Below are 26,029 nucleotides of genomic sequence, written 5' to 3'. Positions count from 1 at the left end.
AACTTTCAAACTCCACCCATAACTTTTGGACTTTATAACTTTCTACCCTTTCTAATAGCCAGCAGGAGATGAACAAGGCTTGAGCCAGCTGCTGCAGCAGATTGGAGTGAAGGATGGAAAGGGGGTCTCCTTTGAGAACTTTTGGAACTTAGTCCAGACACTGGCCACCATTCAATATGGACAGAGGAGCCAGGAGAAGACCATCAAGTGTAACTGCGTTCTACAGTGAGGACCTGGTCAAACATTATCTTAGGAAACCTACCACTTAAGGGAACAGTTTACACCTAGTGTTCTAACTTCCTAACCCCTCCTCCCTGGCTGTCCACACCTGGTTGTTATGTATCTGCCGTCTGCCGCAGAGGGGGTTAATAAAGTTGTAGGCCTATTGGATGGTTAAATGAAAGGTTTACATTATAGTCTTCTATTCCATCTGCAGTTACCCAACATTATTATTTCAACTGCTTTGTTATGTCAGTTTTTATGGATAATAGCATGCTATTTATGTTTTCATTATTTACATTGTTGTCACACTTATTAAAACCAACATGTCAAATGCTGAAATGACTAGAAATGAAACATAGTATGTGTGTTATTTTCATGATAATTGTATTACTTGTTGAATAGGCTATAGGTATATCATGGACGCTACCAACTCTAGAATACACAACAACACTATTCAGTCTACTCCTTTATGTAGGTCTGACTCCACCTACTGACTCTGGATCTGATAATTTGTCATTCCTAGTGCTAATGTCAGAATTAGAGGAAGAGTAATCTGATCCTAGATCTGTGGTTATGCGGCAACGTCTCGCTCAAAACAACCGAACCACAGAGTTTCTAAACCCAGAGGTTCAACATTGCGAGACTTCCGGGAACGCTTGCTAAACAGACCAAGCAGACCAGGCCTGGACTTTAGGTTTGAGAAGTCAATGGACGTGCTCGAGAGGATCAAAACTGTAATGTATCATGGGTAAATTGACTGATATACAAATAATAATCAATAGTTATTTATGATGGAAGGTGATTTGTAGATCAGTCAGTCGGCAGTCGCCTGCACTGTCTGCTGCAACGTCGAACAAGTCCAATGAGATAAGTGAAACATTCTTCCTTAGTTATTAATTTTCTCGAAATCTAAAGGCACAACCTAGATTCGAGCCAATGTCTTAAGTAGTTGAACATGTTATAACTCCAACCTCGTGAAAGTGACAAACTGACACATTTTCGTCAAAAACAACTTTATATGACCTCCCGAGTGGCGCAGTGGTCTAAGGCACTGCATCGCAGTGCTAGCTGTGTTACTAGAGATCCTGGTTCGAGTTCAGTTGGTAGAACAGGTTGTGGGTTCGATTCCCACGGGGGGCCAGTATAAACAAAAAATAAAATGTATGCACTCACGAACTGTAAGTCGCTCTGGACAAGAGCGTCTGCTAAATTACGTATATGGAATGAGTGCCTTTGTGGGCCTGCACATGTTCAGTTCGGCGCAAGACGACTGTTAGACCGGATGACGTGTTTCTGGGCATGAGTTTAGCTAGCCAACGGCGCAATGACGAGAAGCAGTTTATGCATAGCTGGACTATCTTTGCTCAAACCTCTTCCGGTCAAATTTTTTTTTTTCAGTCTGAAAGAATATCCGGAGTAGCTTGCCTTAGTTTAGATCCTGCGCAAGGTAAATGCAAAAACCGTTTAACGGATTTTATTCTCGTTTGCGTGCGAATAATCATCAAAAGAGGTAAGTATCGCCTTAAATAGGCATACATTATGATTATGAATAATAATGCAAGGCTCGTTTTTCTCTCGTTAAAAGCTATTTATCCTGGCACGACTCTTCCACACAGATGGACAATGGCGGGCGAAGCGACGGTGACTTTCCGTTGGGGCCGAACGTAGTAAAAGAATCGGGAACCTATGGAAATTGTGTCCTCTGTGGGTTAACTTTAAGCCATGAGCGATATCCCCAACTTCTTCCCTGTTTGCACTCTATTTGTCAAGCATGCCTGCCCCCAAACAATCCAGGGATGCAGAAAGGTATGAAACACTTTTGTTGAACACAACTGTGGGTTTGGTGAGTTTACTGTATCGAGCCTTTGGAATAAGGACGGTTCTATCTAACATTTCGGTCAAAAATGAGTTATTCACATAGTTAGAGTTGCTCTTGACTTTAGATGGGGTCATTCACTGAGTTGCTCTTTAGATGGTCCTTCACATGTGAGACATGTCGGAAGAAAAGAAAAATGTGGACGTTTTATATCCACAAACAGCTTTGCTTTGAACAAAGCACACAATGCTGGGTTTCCAATGAAAAATAATTGCATGTAAAGTGATATCATGAAAGAGGAAAGACATTGTGGTGTCTGAGACAACGATGCCGATTATGATGTGATGATAAGAATTCCGCTGACGCTGTACTTTGATTATAAAGGTTTATTGTATCAAAGATCGCAGTATCAATTTACAGATATCTGGAGAACAACGGCCCAATCTGTTAATATGTTGTTTCTCTCTCGTCCTTTGTTCAAACATGGTATTTTGAACAAAGGATTTTGACCTTCAGACACTACAACATCACAAAACGACTAAAATGTAAATTATTCTGAGATCTGGGACTCTCCACATTTTAAAAACATTTTAGTCATTTAGCAGACGCTCTTATCCAGAGAGACTTACAGGAGCAATTAGGGTTAAGTGCCTTGCTCAAGGGCACATCGACAGATTTTTCACCTAGTCGGCTCGGGGATTAGAACCGGCGACCTTTCGGTTACTGGCACAGCGCTCTTAACCACTAAGCTACCTGCCGCCCCATATCTCAAAACTATATACATTTTGCAGATAGAACCAATAGTTGATTATTCGTATCATGATGCTCCTTTGCAATTATTTAGATTTTTTTCACCACTTTTGTAGAATAATGCCTGGCCACAACTTCTGCTCTTTCTGGCAAAAAATAAGTAAATACAGGTACCTTGGAGCATGTTAAAGGCCCATTGGAGAGGCATCCCTGTTTTTATCTTGTTCTATATAGATATTGAAGAAGTATTTCACGGAAAATACAAACTTACCACATTTCATGGATAACTAGCAAGTAGTTTGCTTGCTCTGGGCATCAAAGACCAGAAAAATATATTAGTTTACTCATCCAGAGCTAAGCTTTAGCCATGTTGCTAGTTATCCATGGTGTATTTGACATTTTAGTGAACTATTCCTTTAACAAATATATGGTGAACATGAATTAATGTATTTATGTGATTTGAAGGATGGAGGGGATACTCTTTATTTAACTATTTAAATGGCTTTACTTTTCTTTTTAAATTAATCTTATCATTCAGTGCCAGATATAACCTTTTACTCAACCCACAGATGAGAATGCTTAATATCTCATAACTAGACTTTTAGCAGATAGAACCTTATAATTCCAAGGTCACAGTAACATTATCTAGGGGAGAGGCCAGACAAGACAATCACAGTGTTTTAGACAGGAACATTGAGAAGGGAAACGTTACAACAAGTCTTATTTCTCTCTCTATCTTCAGATCTCTCTATCTCTCCAGCATGTCCGTCCTGTGACCTGCCATTCAATATTCTGGAAGTCAAAGATAATCTCTTTATTAAGAACTTTTCCAACGATCTCTGGACTAGTAATGTCAAGGTGAGACATTTTTGGGGCTAATATGAATAACTCCCATCAATAATAATAACTCAGTCAATGATAGAGCTGTTCCCATAGCCTGTGAATGCCTTTTTTCATTCTGTGTATTCCATCATCACCTCTGTGACTGCAGTGTACCTGTTGTGAGGGGTTCGTGGCGAGTGGCTGGTGTGTGGAGTGTGGAGAGGCGCTGTGTTCGGAGTGTGTATCTGCACACAGGAGAGTGAAAGTGACGAAGGACCACACCATCAGGCTCCAACCCCCAACAGGTCTGCCCTAGAAAATCATCATCTGGAATTATATAGCCTCAATACCATGCTATTGAACACTATGGCTATTCTTTTGACATGGAGAATTAGGCTTATCTGCTCAGTCGTACAAACATCATACCATCTTATGCAATCACCTTGTAATATTCAAGTTATATTTTATTATCTGGTCACTGCACACACACACACACACACACACAACAGATCTGGGCCTCCCAAACATACACTTAGAGGTCAGACTGAGCCAGACAAAGCCATCAAACACTTAGTTTATAATACCAGGACATACTTACTGAAATAGCATGTTCATATACTAGAATGTATCATATTTTTGTATTCCCCTGCAGGAGTCTCCACCCCCACAGTGTTTTGTCCCTCCCACAAACATGAGCCAATCAAGCTCTTCTGTTTGACCTGCGATCAGCTGACCTGTCGAGACTGCCAACTAATGGATCACAGGAACCACAGGTACGTTTCCTTGCATATTGTAAATACAGTCACAGTATCATGGAAGGTGAGGTTGGGCCTAGTTCAAATACTGTAGAAGAAGCATCCTTACCTACCTTAAAGTAATCGCTAAAAACACAATTAGATTACTTAAAGGAAGAGGATGAGATGGATTCTTTAAGCATTTGAACAGGGCCGAAGGCTGTTCTCCTGAGTCTCCACTTCCATTCCCATGCAGTTTCCAGTTCCTCCATGAGGCGATGGCCAGCCAGAAAGAGCAGCTTCAGTCCCTGGTGCAGAGAGTGAGGCAGCAGAGAGTTGCAGTGAAGCAGAGCCTCCTGGACATGGATGGCAGGTAATAACTAGTCAATTACACTGGAATGAAATTACAATATTGGAACAGGAGTTTCTTGTCACAAGGCATGAACTTCATGTCACAGAAGTAAATCTTCTATCTGCTATATTGTTTACAACTAGGTCCTCTGCATCTTAGTTGGAACAGAAACCTGTTCCAACCTGGCCCTGGTGGGGATGAAAACCCTGTCAAACTGCAGCAACCTTATACTTGTTCATATTAATTATATTTAGACTAGATTAGGAGGGGGATTTCCTCCACCCAGACACAGAGACAACAACTGATAGACAATAGAACTCACAGGGCTGAGCGTGCTTTATGCATGTTTGCATCATGCAGGACTATGCAACTGTAGGCCTTATAAAAAAGTAACTCACATCTGTCATCACTATTATGTTGAATGATTAATTCCAGTTAATAATTTTGGATTGAAAACGTATAGGCAGCCTAGCCACCCCAATTTTGAATATGAACCTAATTTAATCACATTCACATTTTCTCTTGACACACAAATGGACTATAAATACATAACGTTACCTTAGTTACCCTGACCAACTGGACAGCGCACATAGACTGTATGCAGCTGCTCTTATTAGTAGCCTACAGACTAGTTGATCAGACTGAAAAATTGTATTGTTTTCATCCCATACAGCATGTCAGATCTAATGTTTAGGTGTAGCCTAGGCTGCTGCAGGGTTGTTGATTTCATCATAAATCAGCCATGAATCCCCTTGTGACAGGGGGAATGGAAGCGTGTTGTGTGCAACAGGGAGGGGCAATTAAATGCAAGCTTAATTTTTTGTTGTTGAAATTAAAACATTTCTAGCCTGTCAATCCATGGGTAACAGAGTGACGTGTTACACTCATCCCACTCAGTTTCCCACCACAAAACACCAGAAAATGGCCAAAAAGAGTAGAACCAGCTCACCTGCTTTTACACTATGATTTGACTATGAAATGTTCAATGTTTCTTTAGAAAAAATATTTCAAAAGGAATAGTTTCACCATATTAAAACGAGAGTACAGTAACATAGATGACCTTAAAATGAGGGACAGACGTAAATGAATCTAATCACATTAAATCAATAATAATCTTCAGAAATGACTTTGTCAAAGCAACAACATAACTAGGGCTTTACAATGATGGTGAGAACGTAGAGATATTTTATTTATTTAAATGGGTTAAAATCTTCCTTGAAGTCACAGAGGGTGCACGGAGGGACATGTCAAAATGCAGAATTTTGGCACTTTAGCAAGTCTTTATTCATATTGAAAATCTGATTTATTTAATTCTCCATGTGTACTATATTAAAGGGCACTTCGTTTTATACAACAGGCTTTTAAAATTCAATATCGGTACACAAGTTCTACTTATATATCAAAGGGATGCAAAAGGCATTAATTTTGTGGAACCACCCACATGTTCTCTCCCACTCGCAGATTGCTGGACATAACAGAACTCAAGTCAAAGCTGAAGGAGAGCCTGAAGAGAATGCTTTTTGCCACTGTTCAACTCTTAAAATCGAGAGCCATGTCGCTCTACAGCAACATAGAGGTATTTCAGCTACCCAAGACTAACACCCTGCATGAAAGCTAAAGAAAGTGTGTGCGTGTGATTTTACTCTCGGTTTGAGTTGATAAAATGCTTGCTCATGTCCACCTAGACTATGTGTAATGCCGAGGTGGCGGGGATCGAGACGAGACGGAGTGCACTTAACAGACTGGGGCAGAGGCAGGAGTATGTTGCTGACTTTGCTGAGAAAGCCCTGAATGTAGAGGACTTCTTTGCCCTGCTCTCCTGCAAAGGGCAGGTAGGAACCCACTTGTTCTGACTGTACAAGGCTGCTCACACATTTCTTTGTTTTTCTTTTGGCTTATATGAGAGTGCCTTATCCCCCATCTCCCCCAAAGACACTTCACAACAGGGTTTGGGTCAATTCTGAATTGAGTTACGAATTGCTCTTTTATTAAAATTCTTGAATTTGAATTGGCCACACCCCACATGAAGCAGAATTTGAATTGAATTTGAATGAAAGGAAGTGGAATGTAATTATATAAAATTCAGTGAAATTCAAATGGCTTATTTATTCAACAAATCACCATAGAAATGTTTATTTTGACATAATGTATGGTACCAGTAGCATAAGGTTGAAACATTTCATTTTTAAAACTCTTTCTCCTAAAACCATTAAAAATAATTACAGTGGTCTGGAAATATTCTAAGATCATGTTGTGGGTTGTCTATAATAATTAATCATTCCCTTAATGTTTTTAAATTTCAGAATACATTTCCCAGAATGCATTATGTCAAACACTGCAGTATGGAAGGGAATAATCTAACGTCTCATGACAAAGAAAGAGACTGTTTGACATCTTTCAGTTATAATTAAACTAATATTTGAAATGGTATGTGTGTATTCTTTGCATTAATATGTGGCATATCCTTTTTGATAAAATATTTGTCAAATGAATGAGACTTTCATGTTTCATGTCTTAGTTCAATTGGTTTGAATTAAATTCTACTTCCTTTAATTCAAATTTTGCTTTCTGTGGGATATGGCCAATTCAAATGTATTATTCGTATTGAATTAACTTTAGAAATTCCGAATTGACCCCAATCCTGCTTCACAAACATTACCACATCAACACACATGCACAACCCTATTGACACATGCTCCTCTCATCCACAGATTGGATCCCAGTTACAGCATCTCTTGACTCAGAGTACTGAGCCCCCGGGGACCATGCTTAAGTTGCAGCTGGTGATTACTGATGACTTCAAGAAGCTTATTGCTTCCTTTGGTAAATCAAGATACTCAATCTCCTATTAATGTAGGCTGTGCTGTCTTGGATTTAACAAAATCCTTAGATTAAATCAGAAACTTTTTTTTTAGCATTGATTATAACGTAACGATGTGGTAGTCCAGTGATGCCCATTTAGTGTTGTTAAAATAGCGTGCCAAACTCAACTCAAGGAATTTTGTCAATGCGTATGGGACCTAGGACGCAAGATTGAGACCGTCTGGTCTTGACCATTGCATTTATATAATTGCTCCTACAATAATATTATTTTTCTTCCTTTTTTCCAGTTAAACTTTTGGGTGATATTGTCCCCTTTGCCCGATCAGATGTTAGTCAAGACAGCAATCCCCTGGAAAACCAAAAAAGACCCAATGCTCCCTCTGGCCAGACCTCTTCCAGTGCTCCTCACATGTCCATCCATTCTGTTTCCCCTCCACATACCCCTGTCTTCCAGACCCCACGCCCCTCTTACACTTCCCCATCCAGTCCCCTCAGTCAGCCCTCCTCTTCCCAGCCCTCCACCCCCCGTGAGCCTCCTCCTCCTTATCGCTCCCTGCCTGTCTACACCCCTTCAAACCTTCCATTGAGCCATCCTGTGGCACCTCAGCACCACCCATCTACACTAGCCCCATCTCACTCCTCCCTGAATATACATAATCCACCATTCTGTCATCCATCAAACCCTGCCCAGCCATCACTTGTCCCTGCACTTCATGTCCAGTCACCGTTGGTCCCCACAAACCATGCCCAGCTGTCCCCTGTTCAGCCTCCGACCTCCCCATCTCTCCAACTACTGATCGAGGCCACACCTAGACTTTATGGTATGTTCAAGGCAACTCCTCCACCTGGACCTGGACGATATCGAAAAGCTAAGGATGGAAAGTCCTGGACGTTCCACTCATACTCACCTGTAGAGTTCTGCCTCCCACCTTCTGGCTCTGCCACTCCTGCACCCGTAGCTCAGCATCAGAATAGGAACTTTCCAGAATCACAGCTACTGTGGATCCTCCATCAGCCTCCCTCTGTAAACCCCATCCCTGTCCTCCCGGTGAAAGCCCTAGCAGACTCCCCCTGTGATAGAAGCCTGCCCTCTACTGGTCTGGCAGACCCTGACCCAAACTCTCAGGTCAGGGAGAATGAGCCCACCTCTACTGTCACTGAGTTGGAGACTGACACAGAGGCAGACCGTGCTATGGAGTTGGAGGACCCATCAGCCTGGGGTGATAGAAATGCAGATGCCTGCTCGGACAGTACTTCTTCAGATCTGCCATTCACAGAGACTTTGTCTACTGAGAGGACCTCTAATCATCTCTCTCACAGTGTCTTAAACCAAACCCACCACCCCAAAAAAGAAATTGACACGGACCCTAACAGTAAACCCCATTCTGTGTGTAGGACCCATACTGCCCCCCACAACAATAACAAGATAGCTTATGACCAACAACATGAGGAAGCTAAGGATATCAGGTCACTTCATCGGCATGTGAAGAACTGTAAAACTGAGCTGCCAACACCCATTAGAGAGATATTGGAGGGCCCCTATCCAAGCCCAACCAGGACAGGTTCGGTGGTGGCCACTGAAATGCCAACCAGGCAACCCAACACCACCCAGCCACCGAGCTCGACCAATGGCAACAATGTTAACAACTCAAGGTCCTGGCAACCCAGGGTCTTGATGTTTCGGTTACCCATCTCCACCCCCACTTCTGGATGCGCTCTTCCTCAGTTCCTGCTTGTCCCAGGGACCAGCAAAGATGAGATTATTCTGCAAGAGATTGCAGAAGACCACCAGGTAAGCACACTGCTGCACTACATGTTATGTTCTTGATTTAAAGGCTGGGTTAAGGTTAGTGATAAAGCACTTTACGTTGTCCTTTCTAGCTTAGCAAGATAGTGATGATGATCTATCCCCTCCGCTGTTGTTGCAGTCCCATGGCGATGACATCACACCACCAGAGTCAGACAACCTCCTCTGGACTAAGGCCCTGTCCTCCCCAGAGAGTCCCCCACTGCTCCAGTATGTGAGCTGTGCGGCCTGCCACACTGTTGGCGGTTCGCTATTCTGTGTGGAGTGTGGGAGGGGCTACCACCAAGATTGTCATATCCCACCCATTGGTCCTTCCTTCTGGTAATCTCTCTAAAGATTTAAAGTAATAGTTTCTGTGTAAAGTTCCAGTTTGGTGGAGTTGATATTGAGGGAATACTCTAGTCTGAGTTCCTTGTGTTAAAGCTGTGTGCTGTCTGTCTCCCTCTCTGGTAGGGAGGAGTGGAAGTGTTCTCTTTGTCAGGACCTGGCCGACACCACAGACCCCTACAGTGATGACAGGCACAGGACTATGTGCCTCAGCCTAGCAGACCAGAGGGTAAGATTCACCCCGTTGTGGATTTGAATTTGGATCCTCCTGCTAAGTCGGATAGCATTTAAATTGAGCTTTTGGACCTGTAACGTCTTAGTTTCAATGCTGGCATTAACCAGATCTTTTTCCTTCCTTTGCTAACAGAAATGTGAGCATCTCCTACTCTTTCTAAGGTGTGAGAATGACAGAAACATCCTTTGCAGCACGGCTGAGGTGTGTATGAAAATATATATTAAAAACATGTTATTTTTTTATGATCACTCTGTCCTGGCCAAAATGGCATATTGTAACTCAATGGCATTAGTGATATTTGTAAATAATCTTATCTGTTGCTATTATTTACCACATTTATAATGAGAGCTCTCATACTTTTGTCTCTTCAGCCCCCCTCAGATTCAATATGTCTTGACTCCATACATGGAAGGCTGCTACAACATCGATCACCCCCTTACCGTACCCCCTCCGAGTTTGTCTCTGACGTCTGGGTCCTTTTCGACACCATGTTGATGAACTCAAAGGTTGTCACATCTTTTCAAATGTAATTTTAATGAAAGCGTTTGCTAAACTACCAAATTACCAGAAAATTTACAGAAAAAATACCAGGCAAATTCAATTGAATGTACAAAAAATGTAATCACCCACATCCATTCACCTCTCAATTTTTTTCTCATCTCAAAGGACCAGGAGTTGGTTATCAAGCTACGGGGCAGCTTTCAGATGAAGTTAGGTGAAGTGTTTGGGACAGCTCTCCACCCCTCCCTCCTCAGCCACTCTAACAGCAGCTGGACTGAGACGGGGGAACCAACAGCTGCAGGGACTCTGAAGAGGATGAGGGAGTTGCTGAACATGTTCAATGTGCCTAAAGCTAAGAAACATCACTCCCAGGTCAAAGTTGAAGCAGATGAAAATGAAACAAATACGAAAAAACTGAAAAAAGATGCAGACTGAATAATGGCCATTGAAGTGGAGACTCAGAAATGCTATGTTGTTAGTCAATTATATACAACTGACATTTTACTTTTTTTCATTAAACTAAATACAGAAGGGATTAAGTGTGTGACTTTGTTTTTGGACATTTGTAACAACTATGCAATATACTATGCAATACTGTAGCCTTTTGTACTGTACGATTCTATGTATGCCTGTGTTTCAAACGTACTAAAGTTGGCCTGGATGAAAGGTGCACTGCATGAGCGGACTGCAATGAAAGATTCAACCAGTGACCTTGGTGATGCTGAAACAACCCCACCAGATGGCACCTGAGTAAAAGCTCACTGATCAGGGGTGAACAACTTCTGGCTGTCCTGGAGGGCTGCAGTCCTGATGGTTTTTGATTTTCCCCTAACTGATCAATTAATATCACTGATTCCCCAGAGGTGTACTAACTGTCAATGGTGTGTGCAGTGCACACATTTACTCTCCCAGAGTTAAAGCAGTCTAAAGTGGTTTGGTTAGTGTTTCGCATTTGTCTGATATGTTCTTATTTTCAGTAGGTTTGTGTAACTACTCATGTTAGAGGGGATTTAACAATAGATAAAAAGTAATGAAAAATGTTGAGTGTTAGATTTAAACCAACCTGAAACAGTTATTACAATTATCATAAGAAAACTAGCGGTCATGATCACATAACTGTATGAGCTCTATTATCAACTCAACGTGTAGGCTATACAGTCAGCCTTATCAAATGAATCAGAGTTGTGACTCAGCCCACTTAAACATGCTATCTTCTCATTGGTTCATAAATGGCTCCACCTATCCTCCAGCACTTGCAAACTGTATATATTTATATAGTCACTGTACAGTACCCTATATCAAAATAGCATAATTCCAAGAGCATTTTGAAGCATAATCCAGTCCAAATGGTTGTCCAGGTCAATCCCAGCTCGCACCACTGCAGCAAGACAATTGAGGGAAGTCAGCAAAAACTGGAAGCTAATATCTTATTACTTGGGGCTGAAAATGTTGGGAAATCAGGTAAGAATGTGATCTTGTCTTTGTGCACCTTGCAATGTTCCCAAAGAAAGGTATTTTCAACAGTTAACGACTTATCATGTGCTCCGCCATCCTTCACGCAATGGGCATTCAATGTGAAGCATGAGCAGGAATCTGGAGTATGGACAATACTGTTGATCTGACGGAAGTCCTACCAATTGCATATAGTTAGGGAATTTATTTTCAGTGACAATGTACACAACGTTTGTACAAGCCCTTAAAATACATTTTGATTCAACTGTACACAACTTTGTGTATTTTCCAGCACTCACCGTCCGATTTATTACCAGAAGATTTATTGGCGAGTACGGTGAAATAGGTAAGCTTGCCAAATGCGTGCGTAATGCTGACCATTTTATACATTATGATGTTTTTTTGTTAATTCATGTGTTTCTCTGTCAGAATCAATTTACAGTCATATTGACAAAATTGACGGGAGGGAAATATCCTTCAACATATGGGACTCGCTCTACCCACAGGTAAACACTCTTGGACTACCCAAATGTCGCCACTCATCATTACGCATTGGCCATTGGCAAATGCTTATCATCTAACCATAGTGACCACTCATACGTCATGTTTTTGTGTGTTTTTAGGACAGTGCAATAACAGAGTCCATAAGTGAGAAACAGCTTCAATGGGCAGACGGTGTGATACTGGTATACAGCATCTGCGACCGCTCCAGCTTCGAGGTAGTGTGTCAACAAGTGCAGCGGATCCGCCACGCCAGTAGGAAGATGTCTGCAACTGCGCCCATCATCATTGTTGGAAACAAACGCGATTTGCAGCACCGACGGTCAGTCTCAAGTGAGGAGGGCCGACTCCTTGCTCTCTCGGAAGAGTGCGTATTTTTCGAGATATCCGCAGCTGAAACATACCACGGTGTTTTGCTGGTGTTCCATGGACTGATATATCTTATCAAAGAGTCGAGAGCTCTGCGGAAAGGTGCTGCGGGTATTAAAAGTATAGTGAGAAACATGTCAGTTGTATTCGGGAAGAAACGTGCAGAGTAATCTGCCACAGGAAAGGCGACATTATGCGCAATGGGATTTGAGTAGTCAACATGTAGGTAGGCTACGCCATTGGCCAATGCAGGCTTGGAGGGGCAAGTGAGAAAAATTGTCTATGGCAGGTTGTAGTCCAACAGCAGGTGCGTTCTAACAACTTCAATAGGTTTTGAGAGGGAACTTAATTGGGACAGTTTTCAGAGAGGAGAAAGTGGTTCTCTTGTAGAGTTGAATTGCAGATGGAAGCAGTCATTAAATAATTTCTTATACTTTTTGATGTTGAAAAGTAGGTCTACAGTACTGTAGATAAACTGTATGAGAAATCATGTGCTATGCCATCCTTCACTCAATGGGTATTCAATGTGAAGCATGAGCAGGAATCTGGAGTAGCTGACATCTGACAATACTGTTGATCTGATTGAAGTCCTACCCATTGACAATTGTTAGGGAATTTATTTTCAGTGACAAATGTACACTAAAAGTTTGTAAAATGGTGAAGGCTTGATGTGTGTATAATCAGCAATGCAAAACGGCAAACAATTAAATTGCAGTATTATACTCAATCTGAAAACAAACAACTTAGCAATTATATGTTACAAGTTCTAGCAGACTTGATGCTTATATGTGCTGTGCACACGTTGTTTGAGAAAATTGTAAAAAAAATTAATAATAATAATAATGAATATATTGAAATGTGGATAAAACGATTTAATTTATGTGTAATAAATCTTGGGGAAAAGTTATGTTGTAATTGTAACTTTTATGTAATGCATGAAACAGGAATGGGTTAATCTGGGAAAGTACATGTATGAGCTGAATACTGTACAGTAGATAGGGAAATTACACTTTATTTCACTCTTCATAACCTCAATCCATTTCACCTCAGCAATACAAATGCTATTTCTTTCTTGAAAACAACCAATATTATGTTGCTGCATACTATAGGTCAATCTAAACGTGTCATTTATTATATGTTATGAAATATTACATGTTATGTGATTGTAATAAAGATAAAGACATACACATTTTCTACTGTCTATTTGTTGCTCATTCCTCAATCCAACACATTCAACTTCCTTCCATCATCCATATTTAAGCTAATCAATCCAGATTTTACCTTTAATCATGACAAGCTTTGTTTCTCACGACTACTTAGTGTAACAGAAAACAGAATGCGGCATCAGGTTACCACATAACTTAAGGATAGTTAGGTCTAATATATAATGGGGTACAAGGTGTATAATGTTACATGATGCTCAGTTAGGAAACCAAAACAAATTTGGGTTGGTGTCTGTACATGAAATAGAGCACCTGAATCTTTCAGTTACATACATTGACACATTTGTATTCCCATGGATCTATCACAGACTATGTCAGCTGAACTATGGCCCCCCTAGGTGTACCCACAAACTAAAATCAACTAATAAGTGTTGCACCTGGGCCTGCAAAGGGGGTAACTTCTAGGACACTGGTGACTTCTTAGTGCTCTGTGGTCTCCACCACGTGTATTTCGGCCTCTTCTATATCGGCCTCTTCTGAGTGCATAGGGTTCAGGTACTGCAGGATGGGGTCTAGGAGGACCTCGACAGCCCAGGAGTGGCGACGCACGGCTCTGGTAGAAGGGAGGGCCAGGGTGTCCAACTCCTCCAGGCTGTCCTGCATCTGGCTGCCCCGCCAGACATGGTGTGGGTTGTCTGGGGTTATCCCGGGGGCTGGGGGATTGCCTCCACTGGATGAGCTCCTGTGGGAGCGGGTTGACAGGCTCTTGCGTCTGAGTGGGCTGCCGTCTCCTTCGTCAAAGTAGTACTCAGTGATCTCCACCTCAGGCACAACAGCACTGGACAAGCTCCTGCAGGAGCGGGGAGACAGGCTCTGGCATCTGGGTGGGCTCTTGTCTCTTGCATCTGCATTCTTCTCTGTGGTCTCCACCTCGGGTATAACGGTCTCGTCTAAGGATGGCTCAGAGCTCAGGTACTGGATGATGGGGCCTAGGAGGACCTCGGCAGCTGAGGAGCGGCCGCGCAAAGCACTGGTAGAAGAGACCTCCAGGATGTTGAACTCCACAGAGAGAGGCTGGTCATTCCGCATCTGGCTGCCCTGGTGGACGTTGGATGGGTTGTCAGCACTTGATGAGCTTCTGTGGGAGCGGGCAGACAGGCTCTTGCGTCTGGATGGACTCTCGTCTCTTGCATCTGAGTAGTACTCAGTGCTCTCCACCTCGAGTGCAACGGACTCATCTGAGACTTGCTCAGGGCTCAGGTCGTCAGTGGTCTCCACCTCTGGTGCAACGGCACTGGATGAGCTCCAGCGGGAGCGGCCAGACAGGCTCTTGCGTCTGGGTGGGCTCTCGTCTCTGGCTTCTGTGTGGTTCTCGGTGGTCTTCACCTCGGGTATAACGTGCTCGTCTGAGGGTGGCTCAGAGCTCAGGTACTGGAGGATGGAACCTAGGAGGACCTCAGCAGCCAAGGAGGGGCGACGCATGGTGCTTGTAGAAGGGAGCTCCAGGGGGTCCAGCTCCAGAGAGAGAGGCTGGTCATCCTGCTTCTGGCTGCCCCGGTGAGACAGAGGCTGGTCGTCCGGGTTGACAGCACTTAATGAGCTTCTGCGGGAACAGGCAGACAGGCTCTGGCATCTGGGTGGTCTCTCGTCTCTTCCGTCTGCGTTCTTCTCTGTGGTCTCCACCTTGGGTATAATGGTCTTGTCTGAGGATGTCTCAGAGCTCAGGTACTGGAGGATGGGGCCAAGGAGGACGTTGTCAGCCGAGGAGCGGCGACGCAAAGCACTGGTAGAAGAGTCCTCCAGGATGTTGAACTCACAGAGAGAGGCTGCTCGTTCCGCATCTGGCTGCCCTGGCGGACGTTGGATGGGTTGCCAGCACTTGATGAGCTTCTGCGGGAGTGGACAGACAGGCTCTTGCGTCTGGATGGACTCTCGTCTCTTGCGTCTGAGTAGTACTCAGTGCTCTCCACCTCGAGTGCAACGGCCTCATCTGAGACTTTCTCAGGGCTCAGGTCCTCAGTGGTCTCCACCTCTGGTGCAACGGCACTGGATGAGCTCCAGCGGGAGCGGCCAGACAGGCTCTTGCGTCTGGGTGGGCTCTCATCTCTGGCTTCTGTGTGGTTCTCAGTGGTCTTCACCTCGGGTATAACGTGCTCGTCTGAGGGTGGCTCAGAGCTCAGGTACTGGAGGATGGAACCTAGGAGGACCTCAGCAGCCAAGGAGGGGCGACGCATGGTGCTTGTAGAAGGGAGCTCCAGGGGGTCCAGCTCCAGAGAGAGAGGCTGGTCATCCTGCTTCTGGCTGCCCCGGTGAGACAGAGGCTGGTCGTCCGGGTTGACAGCACTTAATGAGCTTTTGCGGGAACAGGCAGACAGGCTCTGGCGTCTGGGTGGTCTCTCGTCTCTTCCGTCTGCGTTCTTCTCTGTGGTCTCCACCTTGGGTATAATGGTCTTGTCTGAGGATGTCTCAGAGCTCAGGTACTGGAGGATGGGGCCAAGGAGGACCTTGTCAGCCGATGAGCGGCGACGCAAAGCACTGGTAGAAGAGTCCTCCAGGATGTTGAACTCCACAGAGAGAGGCTGCTCGTTCTGCATCTGGCTGCCCTGGTGGACATTGGATGGGTTGCCAGCACTTGATGAGCTTCTGCGGGAGCGGACAGACAGGCTCTTGCATCTGGATGGGCTCTCGTCTCTTGCGTCTGCGTCTGAGTAGTACTCAGTGTGCTCCACCTCGAGTGCAATGGTCTCATCTGAGACTTGCTCAGGGCTCAGGTCCTCAGTGGTCTCCACCTTGGGTGCAACGGCACTGGACGAGCTCCAGCGGTAGCGGGAAGACAGGCTCTGGCGTCTGGGTGGGCTTTCGTCTCTTGTGTCTGCATGGAACTCGGTGGTCTCCACCTCAGGCATAACAGTCTCATCTGAGGGTGTCTCAGGGCTCAGGTACTGAATGATGGGGGCTAAGAGGAACTCTATGGCTGAGGAGCGGCGACGCAGAGTGCTGTCCAGCACTACAGAGAGAGGCTGGTCATCAGGATTCTGGCTTCCCCGGCGAGGGAGGGGCTGGTCATTGCCATTGGCTGGGTTGGCCGGGGATGGATCGGGGACTGGGCTGGGGTCTGGGAGATTGGTGCCGCTGGATGAACCCCTGCACACCGAAGAGCGACGGCGCACAGCGATGGTGGAAGGGAGATCCAGGTTCTTGAGCTCCAGAGAGAGAGTCTCGTCATCCTGCTTCTGGCTGCCACGGTGGCCGTTGGGCGGGTTGCCTGAGCCTGGACTGGAGGCCGGGGAGTTGCCGACACTGGATGAGACCCTTTGGGAGCGGGCATACGAGCTCTTGCGTTTGTGTGGGCGGCCGTCCATGGCCTTGAGAAAGAGGCTGTTGGCAGAACTGCAGTGAGTGGTGTTAGAGGACATTAAATCCTGCTGGTTGAGGAAGTCCTCCACCTCCTGATCACTGGGCTGCTGGAGCTGAGACAGAGATAGAGAGAGAAAGAGAGACAGAGAGAAAGCGACAGAGATAAAAGGTGGGGGTACACAGGGGATTAAGACTGTGGGGAATATACATACAAGAGAGACATATAAGGGCAAATAAAGGAGAGATTAGACGAGGGGAGATGATACAAAGAGGAAGGTTAAGTAAGCTAGTAAGGAAGGGTGCAACTATAATCTAGAATGCTCACCATGTTGTAGAGCGGGGTGCTGTTGACCAGCAGCTGCAGTAGGATCTTGCCCAGCTCCTGTAGGTCAGCTACCACCAGCTGCACCTGATTAGGCAGTACCAGCAGCTGCTTGACGGGCCCCAGTTCAGCCAGGACCCGGGCCTGGGCCTTCAGCTGGTCCAGGGCCAGCCTCCTCAGGGCCTCCAGACGCAACACCTGGGACACGTACAGCAGCTGCAGCCTCTGGAGCACAGAGCCCACAACCTCCAGCAGCCTGCTCAGGCCCATCTGATGATGCAATGATAAGGCACTTAGCTGAAGCGGCTTAGACAATGTGACTTACAGACTTATAATGGCAGTTATATGAATTTCATCCATTTTTGGGGACATTTTTGAAGGACCCTTTAAAGCGATTTCTCACCACTATTTGTGAAGTTGAAAAAACTAACATGACAAACTGACAGCTACTGTAAAACTAGTCATTAACCCATAAAAAACAACCAATGTCTATCCACTGCCAAGAGGATGTCATCTGATCTGGAGGACACTTGAATATGACCATTGTTGAAATGCCTCATTCTTTATATGTCTGTTCTCTTCTTTATTATAAGATCTAACATATCACAAAAATGCCTGGCAGCGTATCTTGTTTACTGCAGCAGTCACGTGGAACTAGAATCCTCCAGGCTTTTACATGTGAGCTTGTGGTGTGGACATCTGAGGACACCACACACACACACACAAACGCTCTCTCACAAACACTAGTTTCTGTCCCAGTGCCTCAGTATCTATGGGAGAGAGTGCAGGAGCGTTAATGAGGGTGTTTGTCTGATGAGGCCGACCCTCATTGGTGGGCTCTCAGCACCAGCCTATTCTCCTCTCTCTCCAGCCAGCAGCCTGCAACAGCAGTTAGGGTCATTTAGCACCAATTACCCCTGAACCAAAGTCTGGGGAAAATGGGGACTCAGGTCGTTCCTTCACAGCACATTACAAGAGGTTCAAGCAAAGAGGCTGCTGGAAACCCTATAGTTGTAAGGTTGGGGTTTTTCATTTCAAATTGCTTTGACACTTTACTGAACTGTAAAATTCTAATCCTTACAAATTTGATGTGGTTTATTACAATGTGCTGTAAAAAAAGAAAGGAAAACAATATCATGGTGTTACTGTTTAGTCTTTTATTTTGTTCTATTCAGTAACTACCTCGACAGCTTCACTATAAACCCAATTTGAGTTCATAGAACCGTAAACCTAAAAAAATATCTAGTAGTTATTCTTCTCAATGTTCATCCTCTTTCCTAAAAGCCTCCTTGTGGTGACCCATATAGTGACCCTGTTATTGAATATACCCCCCAATTTCAACTGACCTAAACCCAGTTTAAGCTTCATAACAACAGCAAGCCTCACAATTAATTAATTCCTAAACATGCCACCATACTGTTTTTTGTTAGTTTCCACAACTCTTGCTTTCAGACAGATGTGTATGTTTACTGTCTGTGTTTTATCGGTCCATCAAAGTCTTGCCCCCCAGCTCTCATATCTCCTCATCTCTCTGTGTGTTTGTCTGTCTGAGTGTGTGCTGCAGGGGCAGTGGTAGGCTCAAAACCTCACGTAGGCCAAATCCCACAGGGACCATTCTCACTGTGCCTTTCAAATTGTTCATTCTGATGGCAGTGGTGCCATCGTCATCATGCTTTTCATGTGGATGTACTATATGTCTCTTGTGGACATTTTTGTTGCAGATTTGATGTCCCTTTCCATCCCTTTCCCTGTGCATGCTCCAAATAAATTCCTCAAAAGATAACAAGGATAAGAAAAACTTTTTATGTGAACTATGAAGCCCTCTATTCTAATTTTGTCGTCTCGCTTGTCTCTTAAGCTCTCTCTCTCGCTCTCTCTCTCTCTCTCTTCCTCTCTCCCTCCCCTCCTTCTGTCCTAAGCCATAGAGTTTGCTATAGCCCCAGGAGGTTTGAGTCTGGTACATCTTAATGATGGTTCTCCGTGCTCAGAACTCCGTGCCCGGGTAAGGGTAACACTGAGCCCCAGCCCTCTGCCCATGTAGACAGGAAATGCAGGGAGTGCCCTGGAGCCTTCACAGAGAGCACAGACCATGTCTTTGGGCACGTAGCCTGCTTCTATTTATCCCAAACGCAATAAAGGCAGACAGAGACAGCAGAGGATGTCGTGGTGGTTAGAGAGCCTCCCGAAGGACCTAGCATCAAGTGATTTGAGAGGAGGTCAACAAAGAGCAGCTGAGGTGCTACCTGAAAATGCTCTGTTTTATTCATCCATTTAAAGTTATTCTGTTGTTTCGTTATTTTATTATTACATTGTTAGTATCATTATGTTACACTTTTAGTATAAATTATTATATTGTCTGAATGTTAGACTATTATAACTGTACATCTAAATGTCTTTAATACCTTGTTTGATTTTGTGCTGTACCTTGATTGAGTAAAGAGGAGGCGGTATAGTTTATCATGATGGATGAGAGGTCTGACAGAAATGAGGAACAGATGGGTGTGTGGAGGAAAACGAGAAGAGAAATGTGTAAAAAACACAGGGGAGTGAGACACGGAGGGTGGCAAAGGATGGGTGGTTCAAACGAATGAGAGTGAGAGTGTGTGAAAATACGAAGAGGAGAGAGCAGATTGACCTGGGCTAGGACGTGATAAGTGAAAAGCAAGAGGCCTGTAGTTGAGACCACAGGGGACGAAAGCAGACGAAGGTTTGTTTTAGGGACACAGCCATAGAGAGGGTTCTAGGTGTTTCTCACCCTGTCGGCAGCATCCTGTAGCATCCCCATGGCCCACTCCAGCCTGTTTCTGAGCTTCAGCAGGCGGTGGTACAGCTGCAGGCTCAGATAGAGCAGGAGGCCTCGGAACCGCGTCCACAACCCAGGCTCATCCTCCCCATCTTCATCCTCATACTGCTGCATCCTCCTCTCCCACTCTAGGCCTGGGGAACACACAGAGGCAAGTCAAAGGTCAACTCAACAGAAAGATGTGTCTTTGTTGCCAAAACTTGCCCTCTTAACTGTAGTAAGCAGACTGAACATAGCCATATAGACATAGCGAGGTGTTAGGGTCATATACTTCCCACTGGGTACACACTGGTTGAATCAACATTGTTTCCACGTCATTTCAACGAAATTACGTTGAACCAATGTGAAATAGATGTTGAATTGACGTCTGTGCCCAGTGGGTTACTAGTAGTTGGCTGTATTTGCACGGTAGGCTATGTGTCATTTCTTTCACACAGACATCACAATTCCTATCACCCCTTCCAATCACCTCTTCCCCCACACACAGAGCATCATCACTGTGACACACTGTCTGATCAACACAGTCTATGCACTCTACAATTAAACACCATCATCTTAAAACATGCTTGATTGTTTACAAGTTTATGAATGATGAAAGGAAATTGAATTTTCAAGCACACTTTATATTTCAAGTGAGGATATGAGTCAGTATGAGGGCGAGATTTGATATTGTACTGCAATCTTACCAAGACAACAGTGCCAATCCAGTTTTCATATTGATTTGATCTCCTTTCCAGACAGCAGGATATCAATTCTACTCTATATTAATGAGTTATTTCTTATATTTTTTCCTATGAATAAAATATTTACAAAACAACACAATAGAAAGATTTGAAAATAAGTTTTTATTCTCTAATCTGTTATTATGGATATCATTGTGTATTAGAACAGCCTCAAAGCAAATTAGTAGGGACATTATCAAACACTTAAAGAGCATTAACGCCCCCCTGTGGAAAAGTTAAGGAAGCAGCAATATGATGACGATGCCAATTGTGGTGTACACTGTAACTGTAACCTGACTTTAGACCAAAGACCTCATAAAGCATTCATGAATACACTTCAGACAGCCTCCCAACCCACCATTCGGCAAAGACTGTGTAAAGTGCACTAGCCCCTCCTCTACCCTCCACTCAAACTCACGCAGTGTAGACGTCAGGGGCATGTACTTGGCCATGGCCTCCTCTGAGCGTGTGAGGATGTCGTCCAGGCCTGAGGTGGCCATCTGACCCAGCTGTGACTCCTGCAGAGCCAGGAGGTAGTACCAGGTGGTATCGGTCAGCTTGTCCCAGCGCTCCTGCATCCCGTCCAGCTCATCATTCACACGCAGCTGCACGTCATCCAGGGTCAAGAAGAAGGCATCCTTCAGGTGAACCAATACCTGTGGGGAGGATGGGGGGGTGGAGGAGAGGAGGGTTGCAGGGAATAGGGTGATAAAGAGGTAGCAGGGTGTTGAGATAATGAAAGAAGTGAAAGATAGCGAGTGAAGAAAAAGGGGGAGGTGGGAGTGGTAGAATAGTTGTAGATGATAATCAAATCAAATCAAATTGTATTGGTCACATACACGTGTTTAGCGGATGTTATTGAGGCTGTAGCGAAATGCTTGTGTTTCAAGCTCCGACAGTGTAGTAATATCTAACAAGCAATATCTAACAATTTCATAACATATACCCAATACACACAAATCTAAGTAAAGCAATGGAATTAAGAATATATAAATAAATATATGGATGAGCAATGTCAGAGCGGTATAGACTAAGATACAGTAGAAGAGTATAGAATACAGTATATACATATGAGATGAGTAATGCAAGATATGTAAACATTATTAAAGTGACTAGTGTTCCATTTATTAAAGCGGCCAGTGATTTCTAATCTATGTATATAGGCAGCAGCCTCTAATCTAATGATAAGGCAGAAAGAAAGGGAGAGGAGCAGTTTGGAATTTAGAAAAAGGAAGAATAATCAGTCAGAGCAATAGTAGGATATTATAAATGGATTCCATCCAACATGATTAATGATCAGAAGCAGTAACCTTCAACATAGTCTACCGCTATTAAAACTCAGTGTCAATGCCAAAACGAATGAAACTCTGGTAATGTATCTAATAGACTATAAAGTGGTGTGAAAGGTCAATTCAACATGCTGGAACAAGCAGGATGTGTCTACGATGACACACCAGTCAGTCAGGCTCACACACTGCATCATCACCCACTGGGCCAGACAGAGCAGAGACAAAGAGAGGAGACACCCACCTCCTCTGTAGACTGGTGCAGGACGGGAAAGTTCTTTTCCAGCTGGTCCAAGCCCATACAAGCATAGTTATTGACAACCTCAACTGCAATATGGAGGAGGGAAGCAATGGTGAGGGATGAGAACCAAAAGTTAGAGTTATTTGGTGGCAGCGGTGGCATCCATATTAAAGTTATTTACATTTTATATTTGATGGCAGATGAGAGTTATAAGGCAATAGGGTAGAATCAATCAGTAGAGTTTTCAGTATTCAGTGGACTCACTCTGGGGCTCCAGACTAAGTAGGAGGGGGGTGGCGCGGAGAATGGCAGCCTGGGACACATTACGCACGCCAATCTCAGCCACGCCACCCACCACACCCAGGAGCGGGTAACGGCCCTTCACGTCCGTGTAAACTGAAACAACAGATTTCAGGGCGGAGTCGAAGAGCGGCAGACGAGCCACCCTTTTCACAGCGTTGGCCTGGAGAAAGGAGGAGAGCCGAGAGGACAATTTTGGAATCAAAGGTTTAACCCCTGGTTATTATTTTTATATATTTCCCAGCTCACCTCAATGTAATGATTATTTGTGTACGACATGTCCTTTTCACCAATCCTGTGAAACAGAATATGTAGAAAGAGTGAATTACCTTAGTGACTGTCAGGCAAACACCTCATAGGGACACAGGGGGCAAAGCAGAATGCCCCAAGAAGTCTTTCCCACATCTGTTTCATAATGACTTCCTTATCTTGAATCTAGCATCCTGTTTACATGGTAATGTCAGCTGCTAGGGTGCCACAATGCCAATGGCTGTTCTATGCTCCTAGCATGGAAATCTAGTTATCCCTTCAATGGGTGCTGACCATACCCAAGGAGGATGACAGTGAACAATGGGAGTCATGATTAGGGAATGAACTGTTCAGCAGTGCTGTAATGATGAAACAATTTCAAACAATTATGTAATTAATTTAAGCAACAGTAAGGAACTCAATAAATATTTAAATAAACCAGAGGTCATCCATCCTTACATCAATGTTTTAGTATGATCAAATATTAAGCCACAGCCTAGTGGTATTGACCAGAAACATGAACACAGAAAGCAATTCTGCTCAGAATATCAAATTTAAAGGAGAATATTGAAAGACAAGACATTTATATGCTTGGAATGAGATCAAGTAAGCAGAGCTTTGGATAGAATTACTTTCAATTATATATATACAGTGAGCTCCATAATTCATTGGACAGTGACCATTGTTTTGTTATTTTGGTTCTGTACTCTAGCACTTTGAGTTTGAAAGGATACAATGACAATGAGCGTGAAGTGCAGACTGTCAGCTTTAATTTGAGGGTATTTTCATACATATCGGATGAACCGTTTAGAAATGACAGCACCTTTTGTACATGGTCCCCCCATTTTAAGGTACTACAAGTTTTTGTTAAATTGGCTTCACAGATGTGTGTCGTTAGGCAGGTGTATTCATTTGTGTCGTTAGTGAATGCAGGAGAGCTGTTGATGAATAGTAATGATTCTAGACTTTGCTATTGCCTTTGGAGGTTGTTATTGGGGTGTGACAACATGAGGAAGACAGCAGTGTCGATGCAAATGAAGTTGGCCGTCATAAGGCTCAGAAATGAAAATCAATCATTCAGGAACATTGCAAAAACCCCTGGCCATGCCCAAGTCAACAGTTTTGTTCATCATTAACAAGAAAAAAACAACCGGTGAACTCAATTATGTCAAAAGACCCAGTAGACAGAGGAAGACCACTGTAGTGGATGACCGGAGAATACTCTCTACGGTGAAGAAAAAACCCCTGATAACAGCCCAACAGATCAAAAACACTCTCCTGGATGCAGGTGTAGATGTGTCAAAGTCTACCATACGCAGAAGACTACACCAGCAGGACTACAGAGGGTACACTACAAGATGCAAACCACTGATAAGCCTGAAGAACAGAAAGGCAAGATTACAGTTTGCTAAAAAGCACCTAAAAGAGCTCCAAGAGTTCTGGAAAAAAGTATTGTGGACAGATGAGACAAAGATTAACATGTACCAGAGTGATGGAAAGACAAAAGTGTGGAGAAAAAAAAGAAATGCCCATGATCCAAAGCATACCACCTCATCCATGAAACATGGTGGAGGGGGTGTTATGGCTTGGGCCTGTATGGCTGCCAGTGGAACAGGCTCACTTGTCTTCATCAAAGATGTGACTGCAGACAGAAGTAGAACAATGAATTCTGAAGTCTACAGAAATATTTTATCTGCTCAGATAAAACCAAATGCCTCCAAACTCATTGGACGGCACTTAATCATGCAACAAGACAATGACCCTAAACATACTGCTAGAGCAACAAAGGGGTTTTTGATGGCCAAAAAGTGGAAAATCCTTGACTGGCCGAGTCAATCACCAGATCTGAATCCAATTGAACATGCATTTTACATGCTGAAGAGGAGACTTAAGGCAATAAGTCCCCGAAACAAGCAGGAACTGAAGATGGCTGCAGTACAGGCCTGGCAGAGCATCACCAGGGAAGATACCCAGCGTCTGGTGATGGCGATGCATCGCAGACTTCAAGCAGTCATTGCATGCAAAGGATATGCGACCAAATATTAACAATGATTACTTTATTCTACATTATGTTAAACTGTCCAATGTTTTTTGATGCCCGAAAATGGGGGGGACTATGTACAAAAGCTTCTATAATTCGTAAACGGTTCATCCGATATGTATGAAAATACCCTCAAATTAAAGCTGACAGTCTGCACTTCACCCTCATTGTCATTGTATCCTTTCAAACTCAAAGTGCTAGAGTACAGAACCAAAATAACAAAAGAATGGTCACTGTCCAGTGAATTATGGAGCTCACTGTATATAAAACTATATGCCAACATAGGCTACCACTAACACCTTGCTATAGCCTGGGCTAATGACTCAATCTGCCTCAAGATTGACCAACTAGGTAGCCTCGCCTAGGCGAATAAGAAAAAATGTCTTGAAGGCTGATAGAAACGATGGAATAACATTCTTACCTCAGAAAATTGTAGTTTTAACGATTTGAAGTATAATATGAAATTTAACAAACTCTTCTCCAAGTTTTTATGTAGGTCTGGCTTGCAAAACTTTCAATTAGGCCTATCAACTCCTGAGCTTCCAGAACCGTTCAGCACTAAATAAGTGTCTCTGCTGAAGTGCGCAGGTTATGACATCTTTGCAATTTGGAAAGGATGCGCATGTGATCAAACTGCGAATCACAGTTTTGCTCACAGCAAATAGCAGAGCATAGCAAATTGACCGATACGTTGCTTCTGCACTGATATTTCATGCATTAGGCTTTACTCCACCAGAAAAGCATCCTCTGGATGTAGGTTTTCTTGCTTGTTTATCGCCTTGTACAGTTCGTTAAGTGCGAGCTTGTTATTTTTCTTGTTCTGTGGTGGAATGT

At 43.8% G+C, this 26,029-nt stretch overlaps 3 protein-coding genes across 3 annotated transcripts; 2 read left to right on the top strand and 1 right to left on the bottom strand.

Moving 5' to 3' along the window:
* Positions 1-1,614: 1,614 nt before the first annotated feature.
* On the top strand, positions 1,615-10,924 carry LOC121572439 (transcription intermediary factor 1-beta-like). The gene is made up of 15 exons (XM_041884510.2): positions 1,615-1,732; positions 1,839-2,028; positions 3,531-3,646; positions 3,780-3,915; positions 4,263-4,383; positions 4,601-4,717; positions 6,158-6,272; positions 6,382-6,528; positions 7,408-7,519; positions 7,807-9,311; positions 9,448-9,647; positions 9,780-9,882; positions 10,021-10,089; positions 10,260-10,394; positions 10,555-10,924. Exons 2-15 carry the CDS (start codon positions 1,839-1,841, stop codon positions 10,822-10,824), a joined length of 3,336 nt encoding a protein of 1,111 aa, XP_041740444.2. The 5' UTR covers positions 1,615-1,732; the 3' UTR covers positions 10,825-10,924.
* Positions 10,925-11,709: 785 nt separating this feature from the next.
* On the top strand, positions 11,710-13,903 carry LOC121572438 (ras-related and estrogen-regulated growth inhibitor-like protein). The gene is made up of 4 exons (XM_041884509.2): positions 11,710-11,850; positions 12,134-12,187; positions 12,271-12,347; positions 12,465-13,903. Exons 1-4 carry the CDS (start codon positions 11,736-11,738, stop codon positions 12,879-12,881), a joined length of 663 nt encoding a protein of 220 aa, XP_041740443.1. The 5' UTR covers positions 11,710-11,735; the 3' UTR covers positions 12,882-13,903.
* Positions 13,904-15,585: 1,682 nt separating this feature from the next.
* On the bottom strand, positions 15,586-25,746 carry LOC123484417. Its single transcript, XM_045214764.1, has 8 exons — positions 25,617-25,746; positions 23,155-23,200; positions 22,870-23,068; positions 22,609-22,691; positions 21,497-21,734; positions 20,309-20,490; positions 17,557-17,823; positions 15,586-17,344 (listed from the first exon to the last, which is right to left on the bottom strand). Exons 2-8 carry the CDS (start codon positions 23,182-23,184, stop codon positions 15,596-15,598), a joined length of 2,748 nt encoding a protein of 915 aa, XP_045070699.1. The 5' UTR covers positions 23,185-23,200; positions 25,617-25,746; the 3' UTR covers positions 15,586-15,595.
* Positions 25,747-26,029: the final 283 nt, after the last annotated feature.

This window comes from Coregonus clupeaformis, unplaced genomic scaffold (assembly GCF_020615455.1).
Source record: "Coregonus clupeaformis isolate EN_2021a unplaced genomic scaffold, ASM2061545v1 scaf0306, whole genome shotgun sequence".
Taxonomy (NCBI): domain Eukaryota; kingdom Metazoa; phylum Chordata; class Actinopteri; order Salmoniformes; family Salmonidae; genus Coregonus; species Coregonus clupeaformis.
The sequence above is the reverse complement of the archived record's forward strand: the minus strand, read 5'-3'. Positions and strand labels throughout refer to the sequence as shown.

Excerpts from the sequence above, each read along its gene's own strand:
- LOC121572439 (XM_041884510.2), top strand. The coding sequence starts at position 1,839 with ATGGACAATGGCGGGCGAAGCGACGGTGACTTTCCGTTGGGGCCGAAC. Across the intron at positions 2,029-3,530 it reads CAATCCAGGGATGCAGAAAG|ATCTCTCTATCTCTCCAGCA; the intron begins GTATGAAACACT and ends CTCTATCTTCAG. Across the intron at positions 9,312-9,447 it reads AGATTGCAGAAGACCACCAG|TCCCATGGCGATGACATCAC; the intron begins GTAAGCACACTG and ends CTGTTGTTGCAG.
- LOC121572438 (XM_041884509.2), top strand. The coding sequence starts at position 11,736 with ATGGTTGTCCAGGTCAATCCCAGCTCGCACCACTGCAGCAAGACAATT. Across the intron at positions 11,851-12,133 it reads TGAAAATGTTGGGAAATCAG|CACTCACCGTCCGATTTATT; the intron begins GTAAGAATGTGA and ends TGTATTTTCCAG. Across the intron at positions 12,348-12,464 it reads GGGACTCGCTCTACCCACAG|GACAGTGCAATAACAGAGTC; the intron begins GTAAACACTCTT and ends GTGTGTTTTTAG.
- LOC123484417 (XM_045214764.1), bottom strand. The coding sequence starts at position 23,184 with ATGTCGTACACAAATAATCATTACATTGAG. Across the intron at positions 22,692-22,869 it reads ACTTAGTCTGGAGCCCCAGA|TTGAGGTTGTCAATAACTAT; the intron begins GTGAGTCCACTG and ends TCCATATTGCAG. Across the intron at positions 17,824-20,308 it reads TACAGGATGCTGCCGACAGG|ATGGGCCTGAGCAGGCTGCT; the intron begins GTGAGAAACACC and ends TTGCATCATCAG.